The 24,549-nt window shown below is 48.8% G+C and overlaps 1 protein-coding gene across 1 annotated transcript in view; it reads right to left on the bottom strand.

The window, feature by feature from the left end:
- The window catches only part of TCN2 (transcobalamin 2), a 31,465-nt gene extending 19,742 nt beyond the window's left edge, over positions 1-11,723 (bottom strand). The window contains exons 1-2 of the mRNA XM_075060035.1: positions 10,537-11,723; positions 6,871-7,104 (exon numbers count right to left, since the gene is read on the bottom strand). Of these exons, the coding sequence (XP_074916136.1) occupies positions 6,871-6,937 (67 nt within the window). The 5' untranslated portion in view covers positions 6,938-7,104; positions 10,537-11,723. The remainder of the gene's footprint in view (positions 1-6,870; positions 7,105-10,536) is intronic.
- Between the last annotated feature and the right edge of the window lie 12,826 nt (positions 11,724-24,549).

Below are 24,549 nucleotides of genomic sequence, written 5' to 3'. Positions count from 1 at the left end.
CAGCTCCCCAGCCTACCTCTTCTGCCTGTGGCCACACCCATACTCCACTCCTGCTCTGCTCAGGCCCCACCCCCTCTGCCCAGGCCCTGCCCTCTTCCTACTGTCTCCCTCCTCAACCCCTTCCAGCCAAATCCCTGAACTCAACTGAAGCAAATGACATTTGAAAAACCTCTTCTGCAATTTCTTTCTAAAGAAAACAGAACATGTTTTCTACTGCATGCCAGATGGTGAAGACTGGACAAGGAGAAGTTACTTAATGAAAAACACTAAATTTGGGAATAAAAAAAAAAGTCAGTCACAGGTTTTTGGATACACCCTGAAGTTTGTCAGAGATCTATTTGCAAAAATTTTGTCTTGCTGAATACAATATTAAATATATGATGCAGCTCTTCTCTGTTTTAGATTTTCTTAATCAGTATTTCTAAGCTGATTTTATATTTTAAATGTACTCCTAAACCATTCCAGATTGTTAACTATTTAACTGACCGAAACAAAGACATTTTAAATTAATCAGAGGTTTTATGTGTTCATAACAATGTTCATTGCTTTTAGAAAAAGGGAACACTAATTTACTTTGTGTGATCTCCATAACAATAGACCTGTTTATGAAATTTCACCCCTGATGGCATGGCTGATGTAATTGATATGATGTGACATCATCATAGGACCTAATCACATCAGCCACGCCATCAGGGGCTCATTCACCTGCACACCTACCAATGTGATATACGCCATCCTGTGCCAGCAATGCCCCTCTGCCAGGTACATTGTCCAGTTTTGCCAGTCTCTACATAAAAGAATAAATGGACACAATCTGACATCAGGAATCATAACATTCAAAAACCAGTAGGAGAACATGTCAACCTCTCTGATCACTCAGTAACAGACTTAAAGGTGGCAATTTTGCAACAAAAAAGCTTCAAAAACAGACTCCAGTGAGAAACTGCTGAACTGGAATTAATTTGCAAACTAGATATCATTAACTTGGGCTTGAATAGACATTGGGAGTGGCTGGATTATTACATAAATTGAATCTATTTCCCCATGTTGAGTATCCTCACACCTTCTTGTCAACTGTCTGAAATGGGCCATCTTGATCATCACTACAAAAGTTTCTCTTCTCCTGCTGATAATAGCTCATCTTAATTAGCCTTTAGAGATGGTATGGCAACTTCCACCTTTTCATGTTCTCTGTGTCTCTTTCTTACTATATGTTCCATTCTATGCATCCGATGAAGTGGGCTGAAGTCCACAAAAGCTTATTCTCAAATAAATGTGTTAATCTAAGGTACCACAAATACTCCTGTTGTTTTTGCAGATACAGACTAACACGACTGCTACTCTGAAACCTTTCACTTTTAAGTTACTAGATCCCCTCTACAGGAAGACTCACCAGGCTGTAGCAGCTAGCTGTGGGAGCCTGCCTGTGGGAGACTGCAGGAAGGGTTGGAACAGGGATAGGAAGAGGTGGAAGGGTAGACACTAAGACACAGGGATGCCCCAGTTTTTTGGGTGCCCTGTGCAGCTGCGTATGCTGCATATGCTTAAGGATAACCCTGGGTGGTAGCTGTGTCAGTGGGAGAAGCCCTCCGGTCAGCATAGCACTGCCTACACCAGGAGTTAGGTTGGTGCACCTGTGTGTCGCTCAGGTTGTAGTTATACCAACACTTACTTGCAGTATAGACCAGGGCTCAGCTTTCATGTAAATGTAACCCAGGCTCATGCAATGGGGCATGCTGTAGTGGCTGAACCACAGAGAGATTTAAGAGCCTGTGGCCTGGTCTACACTACGCGTTTAAACTGATTTTAGCAGCGTTAAACCAATTTAACGCTGCACCCGTGCACACAGAGGCCCTTTATATCGACATAAAGGGCTCTTTAAACCGGTTTCTGTACTCCTCCCCGACGAGAGGAGTAGCGCTGAAATCGGTATTACCATATCAGATTTGGGTTAGTGTGGCCGCAAATCGATGGTATTGGCCTCCGGGCGGTATCCCAGAGTGCAGCATTGTGACCGCTCTGGACAGCAGTCTGAACTCAGATGCAGTGGCCAGGTAGACAGGAAAAGCCCCGCGAAATTTTGAATTTCATTTCCTGTTTGGCCCAGCGTGGAGCTCTGATCAGCACGAATGGCGATGCAGTCCCAAATCCAAAAAGAGCTCCAGCATGGACCGTACGGGAGATACTGGATCTGATCGCTGTATGGGGAGACAAATCTGTTCTATCAGAGCTCTGTTACAGAAGACGAAATGCCAAAGCATTTGAAAAAAATCTCCAGGCTATGATACAGAGTCCACAGCACAGTGCTGCGTGACAAGCGTAACGGAAAGCCAAAGAATCAAATGGACGCTCATGGAGGGAGGGAGGGAGGGTACTGAGGACTCCAGCTATCCCACAGTCCCAGCAGTCTCGAAAAGCATTTGCATTCTTGGCTGAGCTCCAATGCCTGTAGGGTCAAACACATTGTCCGGGGTGGTTCAGGGTATAGCTCGGGATTAATTTACCCCCTCCCCCCGTGAAAGAAAAGGGAAAAAAATGTTTTTCTTGACTTTTTTCAATGTCACCCTATGTCTACTGCATGCTGCTGGTAGACGCGATGCTGCGGCAGTGAACAGCAGTCCTCTCTCTCCCCTCCCGGTGGCAGACGGTACAATATGACTGCATATCCGTCCTCATCATCAGCCCCGTGAGTGCTCCTGGCTGGCCTCAGGAAGGTCGCCGGGGGCGCCTGGGTAAAAATAGGAATGACTCCTGGTCATTCCCAGTAGATGGTACAGAACGGCTGGTAACCGTCTTCATCATAGCAACTGGGGCTGAGCTCCATCAGCCCCCTCCCTTTCATGTGTAAAGAAAAGATTCTGTACTGCCTGGACTATCATAGCAGTGGGATGCTGGGCTCTCTCCCCTCCACCGTTTAATGTCCTGCCTGGACTATCATAGCAGCTGGAGGCTGCTCTCCCCCTCATTTTATCTTCACTAAAAAGTCAGTGTTTTTTATTCCTGCATTCTTTATTACTTCATCACACAAATGGGGGGGGGGACACTGCCACAGTAGCCCAGGAGGGTTGAGGGAGCAGGGGAGCAATGGGTGGGGTTGTTGCAGGGGCACCACCTAGAATGGCATGTAGCTCATCATTTCTGCGGGATCTGACATGGAGTGGAGGTACTCTCTGGTTCTCTAGTACACTTGCCCCATATTCTAGACAGGACTGACTATTTCTAGATACCATAAAGGAGTGATTGACTCGGGGAGTCATTCCCATTTTTGTCTTTGCGCCCCCGGCCGACCTCAGCCAGGGGCACCCATGACAGCAGCAGATGGTACAGAATGACTGATAATCATCTCTGCTATCTTGCAAAGGCAAATGAATGCTGCTGTGTAACGCTGCAGTACTGCGTCTGTCAGCAACATCCAGTAGACATACGGTGACAGTAAAAAAAGCTGAACAGGCTCCATGGTTGCCGTGCTATGGCGTCTTCCAGGGCAATCCAGGGAAAAAGGCGCAAAATGATTGTCTGCCGTTGCTTTCACGGAGGAAGGAATGAGTGACAACATTTACCCAGAATCACCCACAACACTGTTTTTGCACCATCATGCATTGGGATCTCAACCCAGAATTCCAGTGGGCGGGGGAGACTGCGAGAACTATGGGATAGCTACCCACAGTGCAACGCTCCAGAAATCGACGCTAGCCTCCGTACATGGATGCACACCGCCGAATTATTGTGCTTTGTGCAGCTGCGTGCACTCGACTTTATACAACCTGTTTTACAAAACCTGTTTATGTAAAATCGGAATAATCCCGTAGCGTAGACATACTCCGTGACAGCATTCTTGCTTAGAGATCTGGTTTAGCCCAGGCAAGAGACAGTCATGCCTCTAGCTCCGGAGGGTGCTGGTTCAGTCCCTGCTAACTCTAATTCACTAAGGGTTGGGTTTTTTATGTAAAAATATTAAGAGCAGAGTCCTTAGGCTGGAATCCAATATTCTGGGTTCAAACTTTTCAAATTCAGAATTGTGCCCTTACCTTCAATTTGAGGCCAAACTCATGGATGGCCTGGAAGGGACGGAGCACAGATGCCTGGTGCTTTATGCAGTTTGTTAAATCTTATTTAGTAAGCCAGCCTCACTAACAGCCCATCTCCTGCAGGTGCTGGAGGCTGTTCACATGAGAGGGAAGGAAACAGTGGCTTACCGACAGGGCAACTGGATCCAGACTGGTTGCCCCCACTCTGGTCTGGGTTGGGAAGGTCAGTTGCTTTGGTTTCAGCAGGGTGGGAAGGTATTTTGGGGGAGAACAAGAAGATATGTTCCCTAATAAAGGGAGGCAGCAGCAGCTCTGGCTGCACATGGACAGGTCTTTCCTGGAACACACAGCTACTGGAGAGAGAGGAGTCTTATTTTAGAAGCCTGATTTGAGCCTTGGAAAGCAGGAAGCAGGGTTCCTCTAAGAGAGACTCTGACCATGGGACAGCAGGGAGAGAAGCCGTCAGTCATGGCCCATGTACAATTAAAAGAACAACTGAAGAGCTGAATGCACCCAAGGAATGTGCCTGCTACATGGCCTCACGGGTATGAAACTAGCATGTTACTAATCTAGAGGACTGTATGACTAAGGGGACCGGGAAGGAGATATGGAGCCTTCTGACTCTAAGCCACCCATTGGAATCTGGTCCTAAGCAAGCAATGACAAAGTTGGTCCCATCTGGCTGGTGGTCTGCATGAAATATATTGGGAGTCTTGGACAACTCTGTAGGGGACAGGTGTCCTCACCCCCAGGGGGCATCATAACTGGCACTACTAGGCACCCTGGCTGGCACTCTCAGCTGAGAGGGCAAGGGTCAAGAAGACATGGAGACCAAAGGTGAAACTCTGGCCCCTGTTCAGTAATAAAACCCACAATGACTTCAGTGGGGCCAGGCTTTCATCCCACATTCCACTAGAGGAAGGAGGTCCCTCCAGGTCAGGATTTAGGCATTGGGAAGGGGGAGACATCCATTGCCCCCCTCCTACCCCCCGCTGCGTCTGCTCTGGGCACAGATAGGCTCCAGGGACCTCAGAGGATGACATTAACTTTAAAAAACATAAAGTGTGGAGAAGGAGGAGAGGGACATAAATCTTCCTTAGAGGTTTTTAAGGTCAGGCTTGACAAAGCCCTGGCTGGGATGATTTAGTTGGGGTTGGTCCTGCTTTGAGCAGGGGGTTGGACGAGATACCTCCTGAGGTCTCTTCCAACCCTGATATTCTATGATTCAGTGCACTGGTCTCTCCCAATTCAACAGAAGCCGTTTGCTCACACCAAGGGCACAGCTTGCTCCCACATGTGGCCTAGCATTAGCTATAAAATGCCCTGCACTCCAGTGAGAAAAGGAATGCAACACTAAGGGCTTGGCTACACTTGCCAGTTACAGCGCAATAACGGAGCCCTGGGTGCACTAGTTCACTCCCTGACCACACTGGTAAGGCATGTAGAGCCCTCTGACTCCGCAGCTATGGCGCTGCTGGTTCTCCACCTCGGCAAGTGGAATAACGTTTGCTGCGCCTTGGTGACAACGCCCAGGCGTCAGTGTGAAGAAGGTGTTGTGTTACTGAACTCTGATCAGTCTCCAGAAACGTCCCATAATCCCTTAAGTCAAGTGGCTACTCTTGTCACTGTTTTGAACTCCTGTAGGAATGCAGAAATGCCCTTTCAAAGCTCCATTTCTGACAGCTGGCATGCAAGCCATTACTGTGGAATGCTGCGGGGAGGTCTGCAGCTGTCTGAACTTAGCATGTCAGCATGCTGTCTTGTCTCAGCCCCAAAAAACCACATACACACAACGCACTCCCTGTCACACCCCAAACACCCCACCCCATTTGAAGAGTACATTGCAGCCACTTACATGCCGGGATAGTTGCCCATAATGCACCACTCCCAATGCCGCTGCAAGTGCTGCAAACATGGCCACGCCAGTGCGGACAGACTGCAGGGCTTTCCCTATTGCGCTCAACAAAGGCTGGTTTAACTCAAAGCACTCTAGGTCTGCACGTGTAGCCATGCCCTGAGCTTATCGTCTGCACCTTTTATCCAGGGCTGTACACGGTGCTCATTGCCATGGTATCTGAGGGCCTTTCACCTCCTGCAGCTCAGAGGAAAACCGTCATCACTCCAGGAAATGGAGAGGAAATAAAAACCAAGTGAGCCAGACACAAGCACCAAAGAGAAACTGCTTGGAAGAGAGAAGCTGAAACAAGTATATGCAATACTCCTCAAGTGACTGCAGACATGCAGGAACCTGGGGCTGCTCACGGGCAGACCAGGGCTCTGTCGGGAAGTTCAAGCTCATTCTTAGCCAAGAGAAAAATGCCTAGCATTTATACAATGCTTTCCATCATCAACAATCCCAGAAGATGCAAATCATGCCACCCACTGGTGAAAAACGGCCACCTCTGGAGAGGAAGACAGCATCTGTTTCCTAGTATACAGCAAAACATAACAGTTTAAAGCAGGAAGTGATGAAGTCTGGTATAAAACTACAAGGGGATTTGGTCAGGAGGATATCAGGGCTAACACCCTTGATCTCAACAAAACCATCTGGACTCTTCAATGCTCACAAACAGTCAGGAGCTCTGTTATGTCTTATGACATATGTTCAGCAGCCCAAGGACTTCCTAGCATTTGCTTCAATACTGACTTACAGGGAAGAGCACTCCCTACTGCAGCACCACTCAGCAATGGTTTATTTTTAATGGGAAGACAAGGGGAGCTTCCATCTACCCTGGTGGGGGTCTGCATGTATTAATTGATGCATGCATTGAGCGGAAGTGAGGAGCCTTTAAAAGTCTCTCATGGTACAGGAAGAATGCATGTAGAAAGCTTCTGTACTCACCACAGAGCTGGACTGGGAGGGCCAAGACATAGAGGACGAAAAGGAGCTGCAACATCCTGGGCTCCATATCCGCAGTAGGAGCGAAGGCAGTGGGGAGATGTGATCAAAGCCCTGGCAGGGAGACCACACACTGATCTGCAGAGCCTGGCGACTGCAGTGCTGAGCCAATTCCTTTGAGGTCACTGATTAAACCAGAGAAGTGTCGCAACAAGATCCTCTGCTTGGGTTCAGGAGCTAAGTCAGCAGAAAGAGAAAGGACTTTGGCTGAGTGGAAAATGAAGAGAAACCCAGAGAGCTAAAGCTGCAAGGAGGTGCAACTGCTTTTCTTTCCTGCTTCTTTTTGCACTCTCCTGGTCATCCGCCCTAAGGGGCAGTCTCCTGTCCTCGTACAGATAGTATGTTGGACATCTTAACCAGCCGGACTGGGGCTTTCAGCCCCTTCTCCTGGGCAAACAACAGCAGAACAATGCAGGGTCAGACAGCCGTGACAAGCGAGTCAGTTTCACACCGGTGTAACTTCACAGGAGCTACTCCTGATTTACACAAGTGTGAGGGGAGAGTCCAGCCTGCTGAATGCCTGTGAACTGCTAGAGAAGCTCTTGGTGCTGGGTATGAGGGATGTGGAGCTGGGGAGGGGGAAAGAGCTACTCAAACCATTTCCATGTCCCGGAGCTAGGAAACTGCTGCATCCCAAGGATGCCCTCCCCCAGCTCTGAACGGGCTAGGACAGACACCTGGAAATAGCATCAGGAATAAGCAAAAATGGCTGGATCATTCATGGCCACCAATAGCACTATATGCACATGCTAAGGGAACAGTAGGCTGAATCCTGGCCTCAGTTATGGGATAGAACTCCAGTTACTGAAGTCCAGGGAGCACCTCTAGATCAGGTGTAACTGACTGCAGCATTTGGCTCACTATTTATAGTTGTTAACCCAATAAACCTGAAGTTCAGCCCCACTGACTGTGGATCTCTTAGGAAGCATTAAACCTAATCTCTACTCAGATGCACACCCTCCCTTGCCCTCCTGAACAATAGCCATTCCTTCCACTGGCCTCAGAGCTCATCAGCTGCTGGCAATTCTGGCAGGCCTGATGGACACAGAAGGTTCTTTTTACTGCCCTCACATCTAGACCCCTAAATAAAGCAGCAGCAGATTATGCAGACACAGCTGATGACATGTTCTGAGTACTAGAGGCACGGAACTGCAAACAGTCCTAACAGTCAGGCCAGGCCAGTATTCGGCAAGTGATGAGTATTGGTGCATTTTAATTGTTTAAGTGATTCACTCTTCTTTGAGGTAATGTCTGCCCTTCTCCAGGGTATGCAAACATTGCGTGGTTGTGGTGATCAAGGGAGGGAAATGGCCAGGAGGAAAGAGTGGATTCATAAGTGTCAGCACTAATTCCATTAAGATTTTTCTATAGCAGTTATCACCATTGTATTCTGCTCTATTCTGTCTGCCCATTAGGAGCTGCTGCATAGGTTCCTTGTCTGCTTCTGCAGCCTGTAACAACACAACTGCCCATAAAGGGAGGGCTCGGATAAGGGCTGGCCTGCTGCATGGATTCTCCAGAGCTTCCCCAAACTCACAGGATATGGGAACACTCTCCTTGTAAGGAAGCCAGGTCCCCTTCCCTTTCTGTGGGCCAGAAAATTCCTGCTCCAGATGTTATGGTGCCATAGACGCTTGGAGCGATTCAAGCTCTAGAGCTTTACTATTCTCCTGCTGCAGGTTTCCCCACAGGGCTGGACAAGAGCACCCCAGCCACTAGTGCCAATAAGAAAGGTTCAGAGAAGCAGCCATACAACATTTCATCACCTCTGCTGGAACAAAGGCAGAAGACGTGCTAAGTGTGTAACAAAGCATGTGCACTGCAAACACCAGCCCTGAGGAGACCGGTGCTCTTTAGGACCCAGAGAGGGACGGAAATCTGCCTCTCTTGCTCGTAAACAAAACGAGCAGGGGGCAAAAGTTACACCCGATAATGGGATCTTCCCTGAAAATCCTGGGCTGCCTGGAGCTCTGACTGAGGTCTAGGGTCTTCTGACCTGGAACTAGTCTGCTGGCCTGAGCGGCTATAATGCAGCAGTTCCCATTGTGTTTGGGGGTCTTTCTGCCCCTGAATGCTTCAGTCTCGGGATTTTGGACAGGGGGTGTCCCAAAACTAGCTGTTCTGAAAGGAGGCTGGCAGGCACCTTACCCTGGTTACTTGCGCTGTTCTGCGCTGCAGAGCGCAGGCTGAGCACGGGAACCTCGTGCGCCTGCTGTGGTCGTGTGACCTCTCCCCGCAGCCCCCCCGCTGGACCAGCTGTTCGCTGTGTGCTCCGGGAAGCACGGGGAGAGGAGCTCAGCGCAGCAGGTCTGCAACGGAAAACTGGGGGCAAGGACCTGATAAAAGCTCCGAATGGGTTTGATTATTAATAAAATTAAAAGGGAAAAAAGATTCAAAATAGCCTGAGTTCTAGTCCTGGGTTTAGTTTAAGTCTGTTCCCAGATCATTTAAGTTCTAAAAGAAATGCCTCTTTTCCAACAGATGGGTCCGAAATTCAGAGTCAGTAGGACCATAACTGCTCAAGGGTGAACTGTTGGGCTCTGGCAGCAAGTCTAAAACAGGCCTGCACAACTCATAAAGCGGTGAGGGCCATATTACTCCAAAGAAAACAGCTGAGGGCCAAACCCCTCCAGCCCTACTGAAACACCCCCTCCCTCAGCACCACGCAGCCCCTCCAAACCTCCCGCCCAGCACCACTCAGCCCCTCTGTAAGCAAGCAGGACTCACCCAGGCGGCACTACCTGCTGGTCTTCTTGGGAATTAGCTCATCCAGCCGTTGGAGTGCCCTCTGCAGACCGGTGTCCCACTGCCGCTGGCTCTGTGTCCCTCCTGGACTTCAGTGCCCTTTGATCTGGGGTGCTGCACGCTGGCAATACCCCCACACTCTGGCTCTGGGTCTCCCCTCTCTGGGGAACCCTCAATCCTCTAATCCCCACCTCACCTCAGTATAAGCTACTGCCAGTCACCAGCTAGCCCCCACACCCTGGGGCAGACTGCAATATATCAGCCACCCATCACAGGCAAGGTTGGGTTTGGACCTGCTGCCTCCCTCTATAGCTGGGCTGCCCCTCTGCAGCCCTGATACTGGTCTTAGGCCCTTAGCTAAGTCCACAGCTTGGGGGTTTTAACCCAGGCTGGAGCTCCCCAGCTCCTCTAGCCTTCCCCCAGCCCTGCTCCACTCCCCTGTACCCTGCTCAGGTCCCAAGCAGAGAGAGACTTCCTCTGGCCCACAGCTTTTTTATACAGGCCAGCTGGGGTGGCTTCCCCAATCAGCTCAGCTTTTCCCCTGCCACAGCCCTCCCCCAGGGCTGTTTTAAGTCCTTCAGGGCAGGAGCGGGGTAACCACCCTGCTGCACCCCCCAAAACACATCCCCCAACCCAGCGCCGCCCACACCATGGAAACAAACCCTCCTTCCCCAGCACCGCCTCGCTGAAACAGCTGTGGGCCGAAAAGGAAGGGTTTTGGGGCGGGGGGGAGGAAGTGATACTTTAATTGAAAAATTCTTAATAAAGCAATTTTTTAAATTATTTTAATTTATTTTATGAGTCATGGAAAAATGAAAAACACCTGTTCCGTTGAAAGAAAACATTTGTACTTTTCATAATTACCTTGCAAATTTAATGAGAGCTATTACATCTCTTTTCGGCAACAAGCTTGTCATATTCAGCGGTCATATTTGAAGTGGATATTTTCATAATGTCTTCCAAATGGTTGTCAGAGAAGGACGTTGCTTGTTTTTATTCATGTTCATGATGGAAAATGTTTGTTCACGTATGTAAGTGCTTCCAAAAATGCTGAACATTTTCAGTGCAATTTCGATAAGATTCTTGTATTTTTCATTGTCCAGACTTTTGTAGAAATCCCGCAGGCTGCTTTCTCTGTGCTTATTTTGGTAAACTGCCGAACATTGAAGTTCAATAATCTCCAACTGCAAATCTAGTGGCACTTCCTCTGGATCCACAGAAAAGGGATCTTCAATCAGCTTCAACTGGATGTCATCATCTTTAGACAAAGTAAATCTTCTGTCAAATTCTTCAATCAAAAGATTGATGTGCTTTGCGAATTTTTCTCCTAACTCGGCGTGTTTGTGCTGAGGGATATGCTGTGCACAAATGGGAAAGGGACACATTTCACCTTTTGACAGCCGACTTCTGAAAAGTTTCAGTTTCATTTTGAAAGTTTTCACTGCTGCACACATTTGACATATACATTGATTTTTTCCCTGAAGTTGAATGTTGAAATCATTCAAGTGTGCTGTAATATCACAAAAGAAAAAGATCTTGATTCCAGGACTCATTTTCAAGCTCTGGGAATTTTATTGCCCCATTTTCTAGGAATTTTGCTACCTCCTCTTTCAAAGCAACGAAACGCTAGAGCACTCTTCCTTGACTCGACCACCTCACTTCCGTATGGTAGATTAAGTCGCTGCACTTGGCATCTTCCCCTTCAAGAAAGGCTCGAAATGTCCTATGTTTTAGTCCTCTAGAACGGATGTAGTTTACAAAGGAAACTACCACTGACATTACATGCTTAAATTTTAAGACTTTGCTACACAAAACTTGCTGATGTATAATGCAGTGATGTTTGGTTATTTGTCTCCCGATAAATTCTTCAAGAAGAGTAACTGCTCCAACATTTTTCCCACACATAGCTGGAGCACTATCAGTACAAACGGCCACCAAGTTTGTGAAATCTAATCCCAATTTATCATTCATGCACTTTATCACTTCACTGGAGATTTCTTTTCCGGTTGTGCGACCCGTCATGGAGCAAATGCCAACAAGTTCTTCAGTAATTTCAAAGTTTTTATCAACACCGCTAATAAAAATAAGAAGTTGGGTGGTGTCTTTTAAATCGATGCTTTCATCCATAGCTAGGGAGTAAAAGCAGAATTCACTGACTCTCTGCTTTAACTGATCACTCAGATTGGTAGAAATGTCAGCTATTCTCTGTACAGTCATGCGTGATAGACTGACATTCTCAAATATTCCCCTCTTTTCTGGACATAACTCAGATACAGCAATCAACATACAGTTTTTTAAAAACTCGCCTTCTGTGAAGCATTTCCCAGCAGCAGCAATTTCCTTAGAAATTTGAAAGCTTACTTTAGTAACCATATCGTTCTCAATGTTCATTTTCTTGAAAATTTGCTGTTCTCCACTAAGGTTTTTCATTAAACGGGCTGCTTTAATTATTTTTTCATTTGGGTTCAATTTGGCGAGATTGGGATGTTTAGTTTCAAAGTGCTGCCGAAGGTTGTATTCTTTCGGAACAACTAACGTTTCGCGACACACGAGGCACAGTATTTTGTCTTTGGAAACAGTACATAAGTATTTATTCATCCATTCAGTGTTGAAAACTCTGTGCTCTGATTCTAGTTTTCTCTTTTTCTTGTCACTCATGGTAGCCATTATGAAGCTCAAGATTTTGTTGAATAAATTCACACACAAGAGAAACACTCACAGTCACACACAAAGAGAAGAGATATCTCACGGCGCATGGCACACTAGCAAGGCACTGACAGTGTGTGGAAGCCTGTAGAGGGGGAAAGAAATGGCACGCATAGGGTAACCAGATCACAGCAGTAAAATAGGACCCGCCCTTTCCCTGCTCAGCCCCACTATATTACACCCCTCTTCAACCCCCCAGGGGTCACTATATTACTGCACACAGCAGTACCATAAATTAAAATACTGAAAATGGATGCCTCCCTCTAGCCACCAACTCGCCGTGTGCCTCCTCCCCCCCGCGCCCACCAGTATAAGCCTACCGCCACTACCTGTCCACCACCCACCCTCTGGTTCATCATCCCCCCAAAAGGAAGGGAGGGGAAAAGGGGTGACAGTTTGAAGGGATTTTCTGGACTATGAACTAAGCCCAGGGAGAGGAAAGGGGGGGGCAAGTTGTAAGGTTTGATGTGAACTGTCCAACACACAAACAGGGCCCGCAGGGAGGCCCGGGGGGGGGAAAGCAATATGATAGGGCCAGGGGGGGAAGGGTAAGGATCCCTGGACCCAGGAAAGGGGCAGCAGTCGGGACAGGGCAGAGTGCACATCACCTCACACGCAGGCTGCCCTGGGGAGGGGAGCAAGTGGGCATAAGGCCCTGCAGGACCACCCCAGAGAATGTCAGAGGCTGCCATACCGCCTCTCTGCCTTCGCCTCCCTGGCAACCTCAGTGTAGCCACGTCCAGAGCACCGGAACAGCGCGCAGGCGGTGTCGCTCAGCAGCTAGCCTGAGCTGCTACCTGCTCAGAGCCGGGTAAGGGGCGGGGCTAGTGAGCTGCAGCCTAAGGTGAGTCGAGCTCATGCCCACCGGAGCCCAGGGCCGCTGCAGCACTCCAGGGCCACTACCATGGATGCGGCACGCTGAGGCTCAGGAGAGCGGGGAGACAGGGTTAACAGCATAGTAAGCAATAAAATTTGGTGGTGCGTCCATGTAACCGAGGCGCTAGCGTCGATTCTGGAGTCGTAGACACTGTGGGTAAGCATCCATGACGCTATCCATATTCATCGCAGTACCCCCACTCCCTATTGAATTCTGGTTGAAATCCCAGTTCAAATGTGATCAAAACAGAGTCACGGGTGATTCTGGGTAAATGTCATTCACTTCATATCCTTCCGTTGCTGAACAAACACAGACAATCATTTCGGCCCTTTTTCCCATGGATGCCCTGGCAGACCCATAGCATGCGCAACTGGAGCCTGTTTTTGCCTTTTGTCACTGCCCGTATGTGTACTGCATCTGCTGACAGATGCGGAGCTGCAGTGGTAATCAGCAAGCATTCATTCTGCCTTGTGCAAAGTACAAGAGACAGTTACCATCTCCTATTGTACCACCTGCCATGACATTGTAAATTGGCGATGAGATATGGTTATCAGTCGTTCTGTACTGGTCTGCACTGCATTGTAATTGCGATGAGATGATGTTATTAGTCGTCTCTGGTACCGTCTGCGTGTCATCGTAATTTGGCGATGAGATGATGGTTATTAGTCGTTACTGTACGCGTCTGCTGTGTCATGGGTCCGTCTGGCTGGCCTTCGCGTAGGTTTGCCGGGGCACAAACAACAAATGGGAAATAACTCCCCAAGGTTCATTCCATCCTTTACGTTTATCTAAAATAGAGTCAGTCCCCTGCCTAGAATATGGGGCAAGTGTACTAGAGAAACGCAGGTACCAAGAGCACAGCCGCCCATGTCAGACCCGCAGAAATTGAGAGCGGCATGCCATCTACCGGGGGGCCTGCAACCAAGACCCACCCGTTGCTTCCCTCCTGCTCCACCAACCGCTCTCTGGGCTAGCATGGCATGTCCCCCATTTGTGTGAGAAGTAATAAAGAATGCAGAATAAACAACTGACTTTTTAGTGAGATAAAATGAGGGGAGGAAGCCCCAGCTGCTGTATAGTCGCAGGCAGGACATAAATGTGCGGGGAGAGAAGCCCAGCTCCCCGCTGCTAATAATAGTCCAGGCAGGTACCAGAATATCTTCTTTACACATGTAACCCTTCTGCCCTCTGAATGGCATCAACAAGGCGGCGTTCAGTATCCAAGGGGTTCTTGTTTCAAATCACAAAGAGCAAACCAGCTGAGCCCTCCACCACGGACTGGGAAAATCTTACACACACACACGTGCCTAGGTGCCTTCAAAGAGGCAATTTCCCCTCTCGCAAAGCACAGATCTCGGTGTAGCCAGAAAAAGTTATAAAATTACAAATAGATAAAACAACAAGCCCTCACAATGTGGAAAACACCCCAACTAGAGTCCAGACCAAACCGTGAGCCAAAGACCACACCAAGGAAATGGAGCGTTGCCTTTCCCTGGGCTCTTGAGTCCAGCAACCGACCACAAAATACCCCACAGTCCCAAAAAGTCCACAATCCAAAATCCGTCCTGGTCAGTGCAGCCCCAAAGTTCAAAGAGTCATCTGCACGATGCCCCCTGCCCACCAGCCATGGGTAGAAAAGGTCCACCTTACGTGTCGGGCCAACGCCTTTGCCTCTCCGTGGTTCGCTTCCGCCTTCTCACACGAACGCCTGCTTTTACGGCTAGCCACTGCCACTCTGCTCTGCCAGCCGTGCCTCACAAACGCTCCAGCTCCCCAGCGCTCTGCTTCCATCACCTGTCCCAGTAGCTCTTTAGTCCCCGCAAACTGCTGCCGCTCTGCCTTGCCTGTGGGCTCTTGCTCCACCTGTCCACAGCTACTCCACCTGCAGCTGCTCCGCTCACCCAGACTGTCCCAGTGATCCGCTCCACCGTCCCCGAAGTCAAACTGCTCCCAACTCCTAAACCACTCTGTATCGCAGTATAGCTCAGCTCCCAACGAGTTTAGCACAAGTCTCTCAGTGCTCTCAGCTCAGTAATATTGCAAAGCTCTTAGGATTTCAGCTCTTAGTGATCATCAAGCTGCTAGTAAGGGGAGCCCCAGTGCTAGTGCAGACCATTAGCAACAAAGTGAGTCACTCAGTAACCTGATACAGATCTTAAGGGAATAAAGAAATCAAGCTCTGACATTGCACACAGGGAAAGAGGAGGGGTTTGGAACTGTGCTTGGCTACCACAAGGAGACTACAGCCAACAGCACAAAATACTGTCCCAAGCTCTCTCAATTCACTCAGTTTCGAAACCCATGTACGCCTTTCTATCAATGTACAAACCCAGCTAAGGGAGTCATTTTGTCACAAAGCAGTCCCACACAGCTCGGCAGTCTGGGATGGGGTCAGGCGTTGGCCTAATGCAGAATACACTCTCTGAAATCTTCACCAGATATAAAGGGTAGAGCTCATCCTGAACTCTCTTAACACCACATGAAAAGGGTGGGTGGGGGGCTGATGGAGCTCAGTCCCCAGTTGCTATGAGAAGACGTTACCAGCTGTTCTGTACCATTCTGCCAGGAATGACTGGGAGTATTCCTATTTTTACCCAGGTGCCCCCAGCCGATCTCACTGAGGCACAGCCAGGAGCACTCACAGGATGATGAGGATGGTTATCAGTCATTTGTACTGTACCATCTACCACTGGGGAGGGAGGGCAGAGGATGCTGCTGTTCAGTGTCATAGCACCACGTCTACCAGCAGCTTACAGTAGACATACGGTGAACATTGAAAAAGTTAAGAAATGATTTTTTTTCCCTTTTCTTTCAGCAGGGGTGCGTAAATTGATGAGCTATACCCTGAACCACCCCGGACAATTTGTTTGACTCTACAGGCATTGGGAGCTCAGCCAAGAATGCAAATGCTTTTCGGAGACTGCGGGGACTGTGGGATAGCTACAGTACCCCCTCCTTCCCTGCCTCCATAAGCGTCCATTTGATTCTTTGGCTTTCCGTTACGCTTGTCACATAGTACTGTGCTGTGGCCTCTGTCTATCATAGCCTGGAGATTTTTTCAAATGCTTTGTCATTTCGTCTTCTGTAACGGTGCTGTGATAGAATAGATTTCTCTCCCCATACAGCATTCAGATCCAGTATCTCCCGTACGGTCCATGCTGGAGCTCTTTTTAGATTTGGGACTGCATTGCCACCCGTGCTGATCAGAGCTCCACGCTGGGCAAACAGGAAATGAAATTCAAAAGTTCACAGGGCTTTTCCTGTCTACCTGACCACTGCATCGGAGTTCAGATTGCTGTCCAGAGCAGTCACAATGGTGCACCGTGGGATACAGCCCGGAGGCCAATACTGTCAATTTGCGGCCACACTATCCCTAATCCGATATGGTAATACCGATTTCAGCGCTACTTCTCTCGTCGGGGAGGAGTACAGAAACTGGTTTAAAGAGCCCTTTATGTCGACATAAAGGGCCTCGTTGTGTGGACGGGTGCAGGGTTAAATTGGTTTAACGCTGCTAAATTCGGTTTAAACGCATAGTGTAGACCAGGCCTTAGTTCACCAGCTTCAATGGATTTACACAGAGCTATAGGGAGAGGAAAGAAATAACTGAGGAGCTCAAACAAAATATGTCATAGATGGGTTCTTCAACTGTCAAGGACAGAGACTTGCTGTCAGGGATCTGAAAGAGGGCTATTAAGGGCGTGGACTCACCCCTGCAGCACCTCCTGCTGGTCGTCCATGGCAATTAGCTCATTTTCCAGCCATTGGAGCACCCTCTGCAGGCTGGTGTCCTGCTACCGCTTGCCCCCTCCATGTCCTTCCCAGACCCAGTGCCCTGTTATCTGAGACACTGCCCCCTGGCTGTAACCCCTCAGTCCTAGGGTCTCCCCTCCCCAGGGAACCCCCACCCACTATCCCCACCTCACCTCAGTATCAGATTACTGCCAGTCATTGTCTAGCCCCCGCACCCTGGGGCAGACTGCAGTATCAGCCTACTCATCACTGGCAAGGTTGGGTGTGGACCTACTACCTTTGCCTACTCCTGGGCTGCTCTCTGCAACCCCCAGTACCTGTTGGCCTTATGCTAGGCCGCAGCCTGGGGCTTTCCAGGCTGGAGCTCCCCAGCCTTTCTCCAGCCCTGCTTCTCTCAGGTACCCTGGCTCTAGCTCCCTGCAGCGCAGCGCAGCGCAGCCCAGCCCAGCCCAGCCCAGCCCACCCCAGCTCCCTCTAAAGCCAGAGAGAGACTGTTTGCTTGAGCTCCTGGCTCAAGCCTTTATAGGGCCAGCTGGGCCCTAATTGGGGCATGGCCCAGCTGAGCCTGCTTCCTACTCAGCCCAGGCTGTTCTCTCAGCCCTCCAGCCCTCTCCCAGGGCTGTTTTAACCCTGTCAGGGCTGGAGCAGGTGACCACCCTGCTACAAGGCCAAAAGCCCCACCACACACTTGGACTGAGCAAGTGGTCAGTAAAGATGATCAAGGAATAGACACCTCTTCCCAGCTCTGCCCAGGACTTGCTTTGTGACTTGGGCAAATCATTTAATCTCTCCCTGCCTCCATTTCCTCACCCACCCATTGTCTAACATGTGCATTTAGACTGTGAGCTTTTGAAGACAGGGCTCTTTGTTGTAGCAAAGCTTTTGATACGGTCTCCCACAATATTCTTGCTGGCAAGTTAAAGAAGTATGGGCGGGATGAATGGACTATAAGGTGGATAGAAAGCTGGCTAGATCGTTGGGCTCAACAGGTAGAGATCAATAGCTCCATGTCTAGTTGGCAGCTGGTTTCAAGCGGAGTGCCCCAAGGGTCGGTTCTGGGGCCGGTTTTGTTCAATATCTTCATTAATGATCTAGAGGATGGCGTGGACTGTACCCTCAGCAAGTTTGCAGATGACACTAAATTTGTTGGAGTGGTAGATACGCTGGAGGGTAGGGATAGAATATAGAGGGACCTAGAGGACTGGGCCAAAAGAAACCTGATAAGGTTCAACAAGGACAAGTGCGGAGTCCTGCACTTAGGACGGAAGAATCCCATTCACTGTTACAGACTAGGGACTGAATGGTTAGGAAGCAGTTCTGCAGAAAAGGACCTAGGGGTTACAGTGGACAAGAAGCTGGATATGAGTCAATAGTGTGCCCTGGTTGCCAAGAAGGCTAACGGCATTTTAGGCTGTATAAATAGGGTTATTGTCAGCAGATCGAGGGAGGTGATTATTCCCCTCTATTTGACATTGGTGCAGCCTCATCTGGAGTACTGTGTCCAGTTTTGGGCCCCACACTACAAGAAGGATGTGGAAAAATTGGAAAGAGTCCAGCGGAGGGCAACAAAAATGATTAGGGGGCTGGAGCACATGACTTATGAGGAGAGGCTGAGGGAACTCGATGTTTAGTCTGCAAAGAGAAGAAGAAGGGGGGATTGATAGCTTCTTTTCAACTACCTGAAAGGGGGTTCCAAAGAGGATGTCTAGATGTTCTCAGTGGTAGCAGATGACAGAACAAGGAGTAATGGTCTCAAGTTGCAGTGGGGGAGGTTTAGGTTGGATATTAGGAAAAACTTTTTCAACTAGGAGGGTGATGAAGCACGGAACGGGTTAGTAGGAGGTGGTAGAATCTCCTTCCCTTAGAGGTTTTTAAGGCCCAGCTTGACAAAGCCCTGGCTGGGATGGTTTAGTGGGGGTTGGTCCTGCTTTGAGCAGGGGTTGGACTAAATACCTCCTGAGGTCCTTCCAACCCTGATATTCTATGATATGTTTGTCAGTGCCTAGCCAATGGGGCCTGAATCTGAGCTGGGGCTCTAGACATTATGGCAAAATACAACTAATACGTAAGCATTAATAAAGGCAGGAAGAAGTTGTTTGGGAAGCCAGAACCAAAAACGAACAGATCTTTAAGGTAAGAAAACCACAAAGATTTTCCACAAGATGAGGATAAAGGAGGATAAGGTTCATATGTTAAGTCCAAAAGGACCATGTGATCAAGGTCTGACTCCTGTGGCCTTGGTCTACACTACGAGTTTAGGTCAAATTTAGCAGCATTAAATCGAATTAACCCTGCACCCGTCCACACAACAGAGCCATTTACTTTGACATAAAGGGCTCTTAAAATTGATTTCTGTACTCCTCCCCAACGAGGGGAGTAGCGCCAAAATCGATATTGCCATTTCGAATTAGGGTTAGTGTGGACGCAATTTGATGGTATTGGCCTCTGGGAGCTATCCCAGTTTACCATTGTGACCGCTCTGGACAGCAATCTGAACTCGGATGCACTGGCCAGATTGATGGGAAAAGCCCTGCAAACTTTTCAATTTAATTTTCTGTTTGCCCAGTGTGGAGAGCACAGGTGACCGCACAGAGCTCATCAGCACAGGTAACCATGCAGTCCGAGAATCAAAAAAGAGCACCAGCATAGACCCTACGGGAGGTACTGGATCTGATCACTGTATGGGGAGAGGATTCTGTGCTAGCAGAACTATGTTCGAAAAGATGAAATGCCAAAACATTTGAAAAAATCTCCACAGGCATGATGGAGAGAGGCCACAATAGGGACTCACTACAGTGCCACGTGAAAGTTAAAGAGCTCAGACAAGCGTACCAGAAAACCAAAGAAGCAAACGGAAGGTCCGGGGCAGAGCTGCAGAAATGCCGCTTTTACACTGAGCTGCATGCAATTCTAGAGGTGGGCCGCCACCAGTACCCCACCCTTGACCGTCAATTCCGAGGAGGGGGTACTCTCACCCGTGCCTGAGGATTCTGTGGACAGGGAAGATGATGATGAGGAGGACAACAATGAGCTTGCGGAGAGCACACAGCACTCCATTCTCCCCAACAGCCAGGATCTTTTTCTCAGCCTGACTGAAGTATCCTCCCAACCCTCCCAAGGCAGTATCCCAGACAATGAATCCATGGAAGGGACCTCTGGTGAGTGTACCTTTGTAAATATAAAACCTGGTTTAAAAGCAAGTGTTTTTTAATGATTAATTTACCCTGAGGACTTGGGATGCATTCTCGGCCAGTACAGCTACTGGAAAAATCTGTTAACGTGTCTGGGGATGGAGCAGAAATCCTCTAGGGACATCTCCATGAAGCTCTCCTGGAGCTACTCTGAAAGCCTTTGCAGAAGGTTTCTGGGCAGTGCAGCCTTATTCCGTCCTCCATGGTAGGACACTTGACCATGCCATTCTAGTAGCAAATAATCTGGTATCATTGCGTGACAAAGCCTGGCAGCATATGATCTCGGTGTTTGTTGGCATTCAAGCAACTTCCATTCTTTATCTCACTGTGTTATCCTCAGGAAAGTGATATCGTTCATGGTAATCTGGTTGAATTACGGGGATTTAATTAAGGGGACAGAGGTGGCCATTCCTACTGGGCTCTTTGCCTGTGGCTGAAAAAAAAATCTTCCCTGCAGTTAGCCAAGCATGGGGGGTGGGAGTGGGGGTGGGGAATTGGCGCTGAGCTTTTCGCGTTTGGATAGCAGGGATCTTCCACGATACCAGCCACACGGTGGGGGGAGGGGTAAAACGATCATCCTAGAGAATTGGATGGGGAGGAGTTTGGTTTCTGCTGCTGCATGTTAACATGAAAACCACAGCACTCAACAGGCTTTGCTTGGTATGTGGGAAAAGAGGGCGCTGCTTTGATGAAGGTTCCAGAAACCAAAAGACAATAGCTTACCATGCCTGCATGGAAGCCAAATTCTGTTGCCCAGACCTGCATCTGTGATCTCTAACACCAAAGCCACAGGCACTCAATATTAAGATGCAAAATGCGACCTTGTACTGAAATCACATGTGCTATGTAATGTGAATAGTGTTCACCACGAAAGAGTATAAGCATTGTTCTGTAAAATGTATCTTTTTAAATACTTCTCTCCCTTTTTTCCCTCCTGCAGCTGCAAATTTTTCAAGCTTCCCTCCTCCATCCTGAAGGCTATCTCAGATAAGGCAGCAAAAAAAAACGGACGTGAGACGAAATGTTCTCTGAGATCATGGAATCGACCTGCAATGAAAGAGCTCATCTGAATGAGTGGAAGGACACGATATTACAGTACAAGAAAGCTGCCAGTGAATGTGAGGCCAGGAGGGATGAGCATGAGGAGAGGAGGGAAGCTCGAGATGAGAGGTGGTGGGATGCAACTCTGGGGCTGCTGCGGGATCAAACGGATATGCTCCGGCATCTGATGGAGCTTCAGGAACGGCAGCAGGATCACAGAGTGCCATTGCAGCCCCTGTATAACCACCCTCCCCAAGTTCCATAGCCTCCTCACCCAGACGTATAAGAACGTGGGGGAGGGGGAGGGGATGGGGGAGGCATCATGAACCTGCCCACTCCACCCCAGTGGACAGCCCAAGCAAAAGGCTGTCATTATTTTGAACTTTTGAAGTGGCCTTTTCCTTCCCTCCTCCCAAACCCCACCTGGGCTACCTTGTCAGTTCTCTCCCCCTTTTTTATAATCAATTAATAAATAATACATGATTTTTAAATGATAGTGACTTTATTTCCTTTGAAAGCAAGCTCTGATTGAAGGGGGAGAGTAGGTTGCTTACAGGGAATGAGTCAATCAAGGGGGCGGGTTTTCATCAAGGAGAAACAAACACAGCAGTCACACTGTACCCTGGCCAGTGATGAAACTGGTTTTCAAAGCTTCTCTGATGCGCAGCGCTTCCTGGTGTGCTCTTCTAACTCGCCTTGGTTCTGGCTGTGTGTAATCAACGGCCAGTGATTTGCCTCACCTCCCACACCGTCATAGAGGTCTTCCTTTTACTCTCACAGCGATTGTGGAGCACACAGCAAGCAGCAATAACAATGGGAATATTGTTTGGTTGAGGTCTGAGAGAGTCAGTAAAGTGTGCCAGCGTCCCTTTAAACATCCAAATGCCATTCTATCATCATTCTGCACTTGCTCAGCCTATAGTTGAACAGCTCTGACACTGTCCAGGCTGCCTGTGTATGGCTTCATGAGCCATGGCACTAAGGGGTAGGCTGGGTCCCTAAGGCATAAACTATAAGCATTTCAACATCCCCAACAGTTATTTTCTGTTCTGGGAATTAAACCCCTTGCTGCAGCCATTTAAACAGATTAGTGTTCCTGAAGACGTGAGCGTCATGAACCCTTCCCAGCCATCCCACGTTGATGTTGGTGAAATGTCCCTTGTGATCCACCAGTGCTTGCAGCACCATGGAAAAATATCCCTTGCGGTTTATGTACTGGGTGCCCTCGTTCTCCGGTGCCAAGATAGGGATATGGGTTCCATCTATCACCCCACCACAGTTAGGGAATCCTATTGCAGCAAAGCCATCCACTATGACCTGCACATTTCCCAGAGTCACTACCCTTGGTGGCAGCAGCTCAGTGATTGCTTTGGCTACTTGCATCACAGCAGCCCCCACAGTAGATTTGTCCACTCCAGATTGATTCCTGACTGACCAGTAGCTGTCTGGCGTTGCAAGCTTTCACAGGGCTATCAACACTCACTTCTCAACTGTGAGGGCTGCTCTCATCTTGGTATTCTGGTGCTTCAGGTGCTTCAGGGCAGGGGAAAGCAAGTCACAAAGTTCCATGAAAGTGCCCTCAGTGGTGAAAGAACAGGTTAAGGACTATTTAGACAAGTCCATGGGTCCAGATCTAATGCATCCAAGAGTGCTCAGGGAGTTGGCTGATGTGATTCCAGAGCCACTGGCCATTATCTCTGAAAACTCATGGCAATTGGGGGAGGTCCCGGATGATTGGAAAAAGGCAAATATAGTGCCCATACTTAAAAAAGGGAAGAAAGAGAACCCGGGGAACTATAGACAGGTCAGCTTCACTGCCATCCCCAGCAAAATCATGGAGCAGATCCTCAAGGAATCTATTTTGAAGCACTTGCAGGGGGCAAGTCATGCCTGACCAACCTGTGCCTTCTATGATGAGATAACTGGCTCTGTGGATATGGGGAAAGCAGTGAATGTGATATATCTTGACTTTAGCAAAGATTCTGTTACGGTCTCCCACAGTATTCTTGCCAGCAAGTTAAAGAAGTATGGGCTGGATGAATGGACTATAAGGTGGATAGAAAGCTGGGTAGATTGTTGGGCTCAACAGGTAGTGATCAATGGCTCGATGTCTAGTTGGCAGGCGGTATCAAGCGGAGTGTCCCACGGGTCGGTCCTGGGGACGGTTTTGTTCAACATCTTTATTAATAATCTGGATGATGGGATGAATGGCACTCTCAGCAAGTTTGCAGATGACACTAAAATGGAGGGACAAGTAGATACACTGGAGAGTAGGGATAGGGTTGTTGCCAGCACAAAGTGCCAGAGGCTAAGCAACAGCGGTTCGTGGCCCAGAGTGCATAGCGCCAATGAACACACCAGGGTGGAGAAGCAAAACACAAGTTTATTTGAGCTCAAATAAGGTGCGAGGGAGAATGCAATCTCAAATCCTGCACACCTAAAACAAGCAGTTTCTTCCTTTTATATCCCATTTGTTTACTACAAAACTTTTTCTTGTTGACTAGCTGATCTCTCACTCCCCCCTCCTTTCCCATCCAGCTGCAGTATCTTTTCTCACTCAATCTTTTTGTCTTCCCCCTTCCTCCCCCCTCTCCGCTGCTGAGACACGTATACAGTATCTTAAAACGGCCTTGAGCGTGCTTTAGCATGTATTACAGCAGAAAACTGACTATTACAACCGAAAACTAACTGCTAACACTACATTTTTACAGCTATTAGTACATTAAGTTACACTAGGTTACACAAAGTGTTTAACATGGAGGAACAATGGTTCATTGAGGCCTGAGCAGGAGGGCTTCATCGGCACTCATGATCTTCCACCCTCCCGAGCTACCTAGATTTATGCCTAGTGACACCAACAGGGTCCAGAGTGACCTAGTCAAATTGGAGGATTGGGCCAAAATAAATCTGATGAGGTTCAACATGGACAAGTGCAGAGTCCTGCACTTAGGAAGGAAGAATCCCATGCACTGCTACAGGCGGCAGAATGACTGGTTAAGCAGCAGTTCTGCAGAAAAGGACCTGGGGATTACAGTGGATGAGCAGCAGTCCCGCGTTGCCCACGCCGGTACCTTCTTCTTCTCCAAGCCGTCCGAGGCTCTGGCTCAGCAGCAGCCACGCTCCCGCCCGCCGGCTCTTCTGGGTCTGGAGGCGGCTGCTCCCAGATTCCCCACGTGGAGCGCCATGCATGGCTCGCCAAGGACCCCACGGGTCAGGGCTGCCCGATTGCTGTCTGCGCGGAAGGCACCATCCAAGCGGCACTGAGCCAGGCCGCCCGCCTCTCTGGATAAGAGTCAACAGTGGGCCCTT

The sequence above is a fragment of the Chelonoidis abingdonii genome, chromosome 22 (genome assembly GCF_003597395.2).
Source record: "Chelonoidis abingdonii isolate Lonesome George chromosome 22, CheloAbing_2.0, whole genome shotgun sequence".
Lineage (NCBI taxonomy): Eukaryota > Metazoa > Chordata > Testudines > Testudinidae > Chelonoidis > Chelonoidis abingdonii.
Note: the sequence above shows the minus strand (reverse complement) of the source record. Positions and strands in the feature narration are given on the sequence as shown.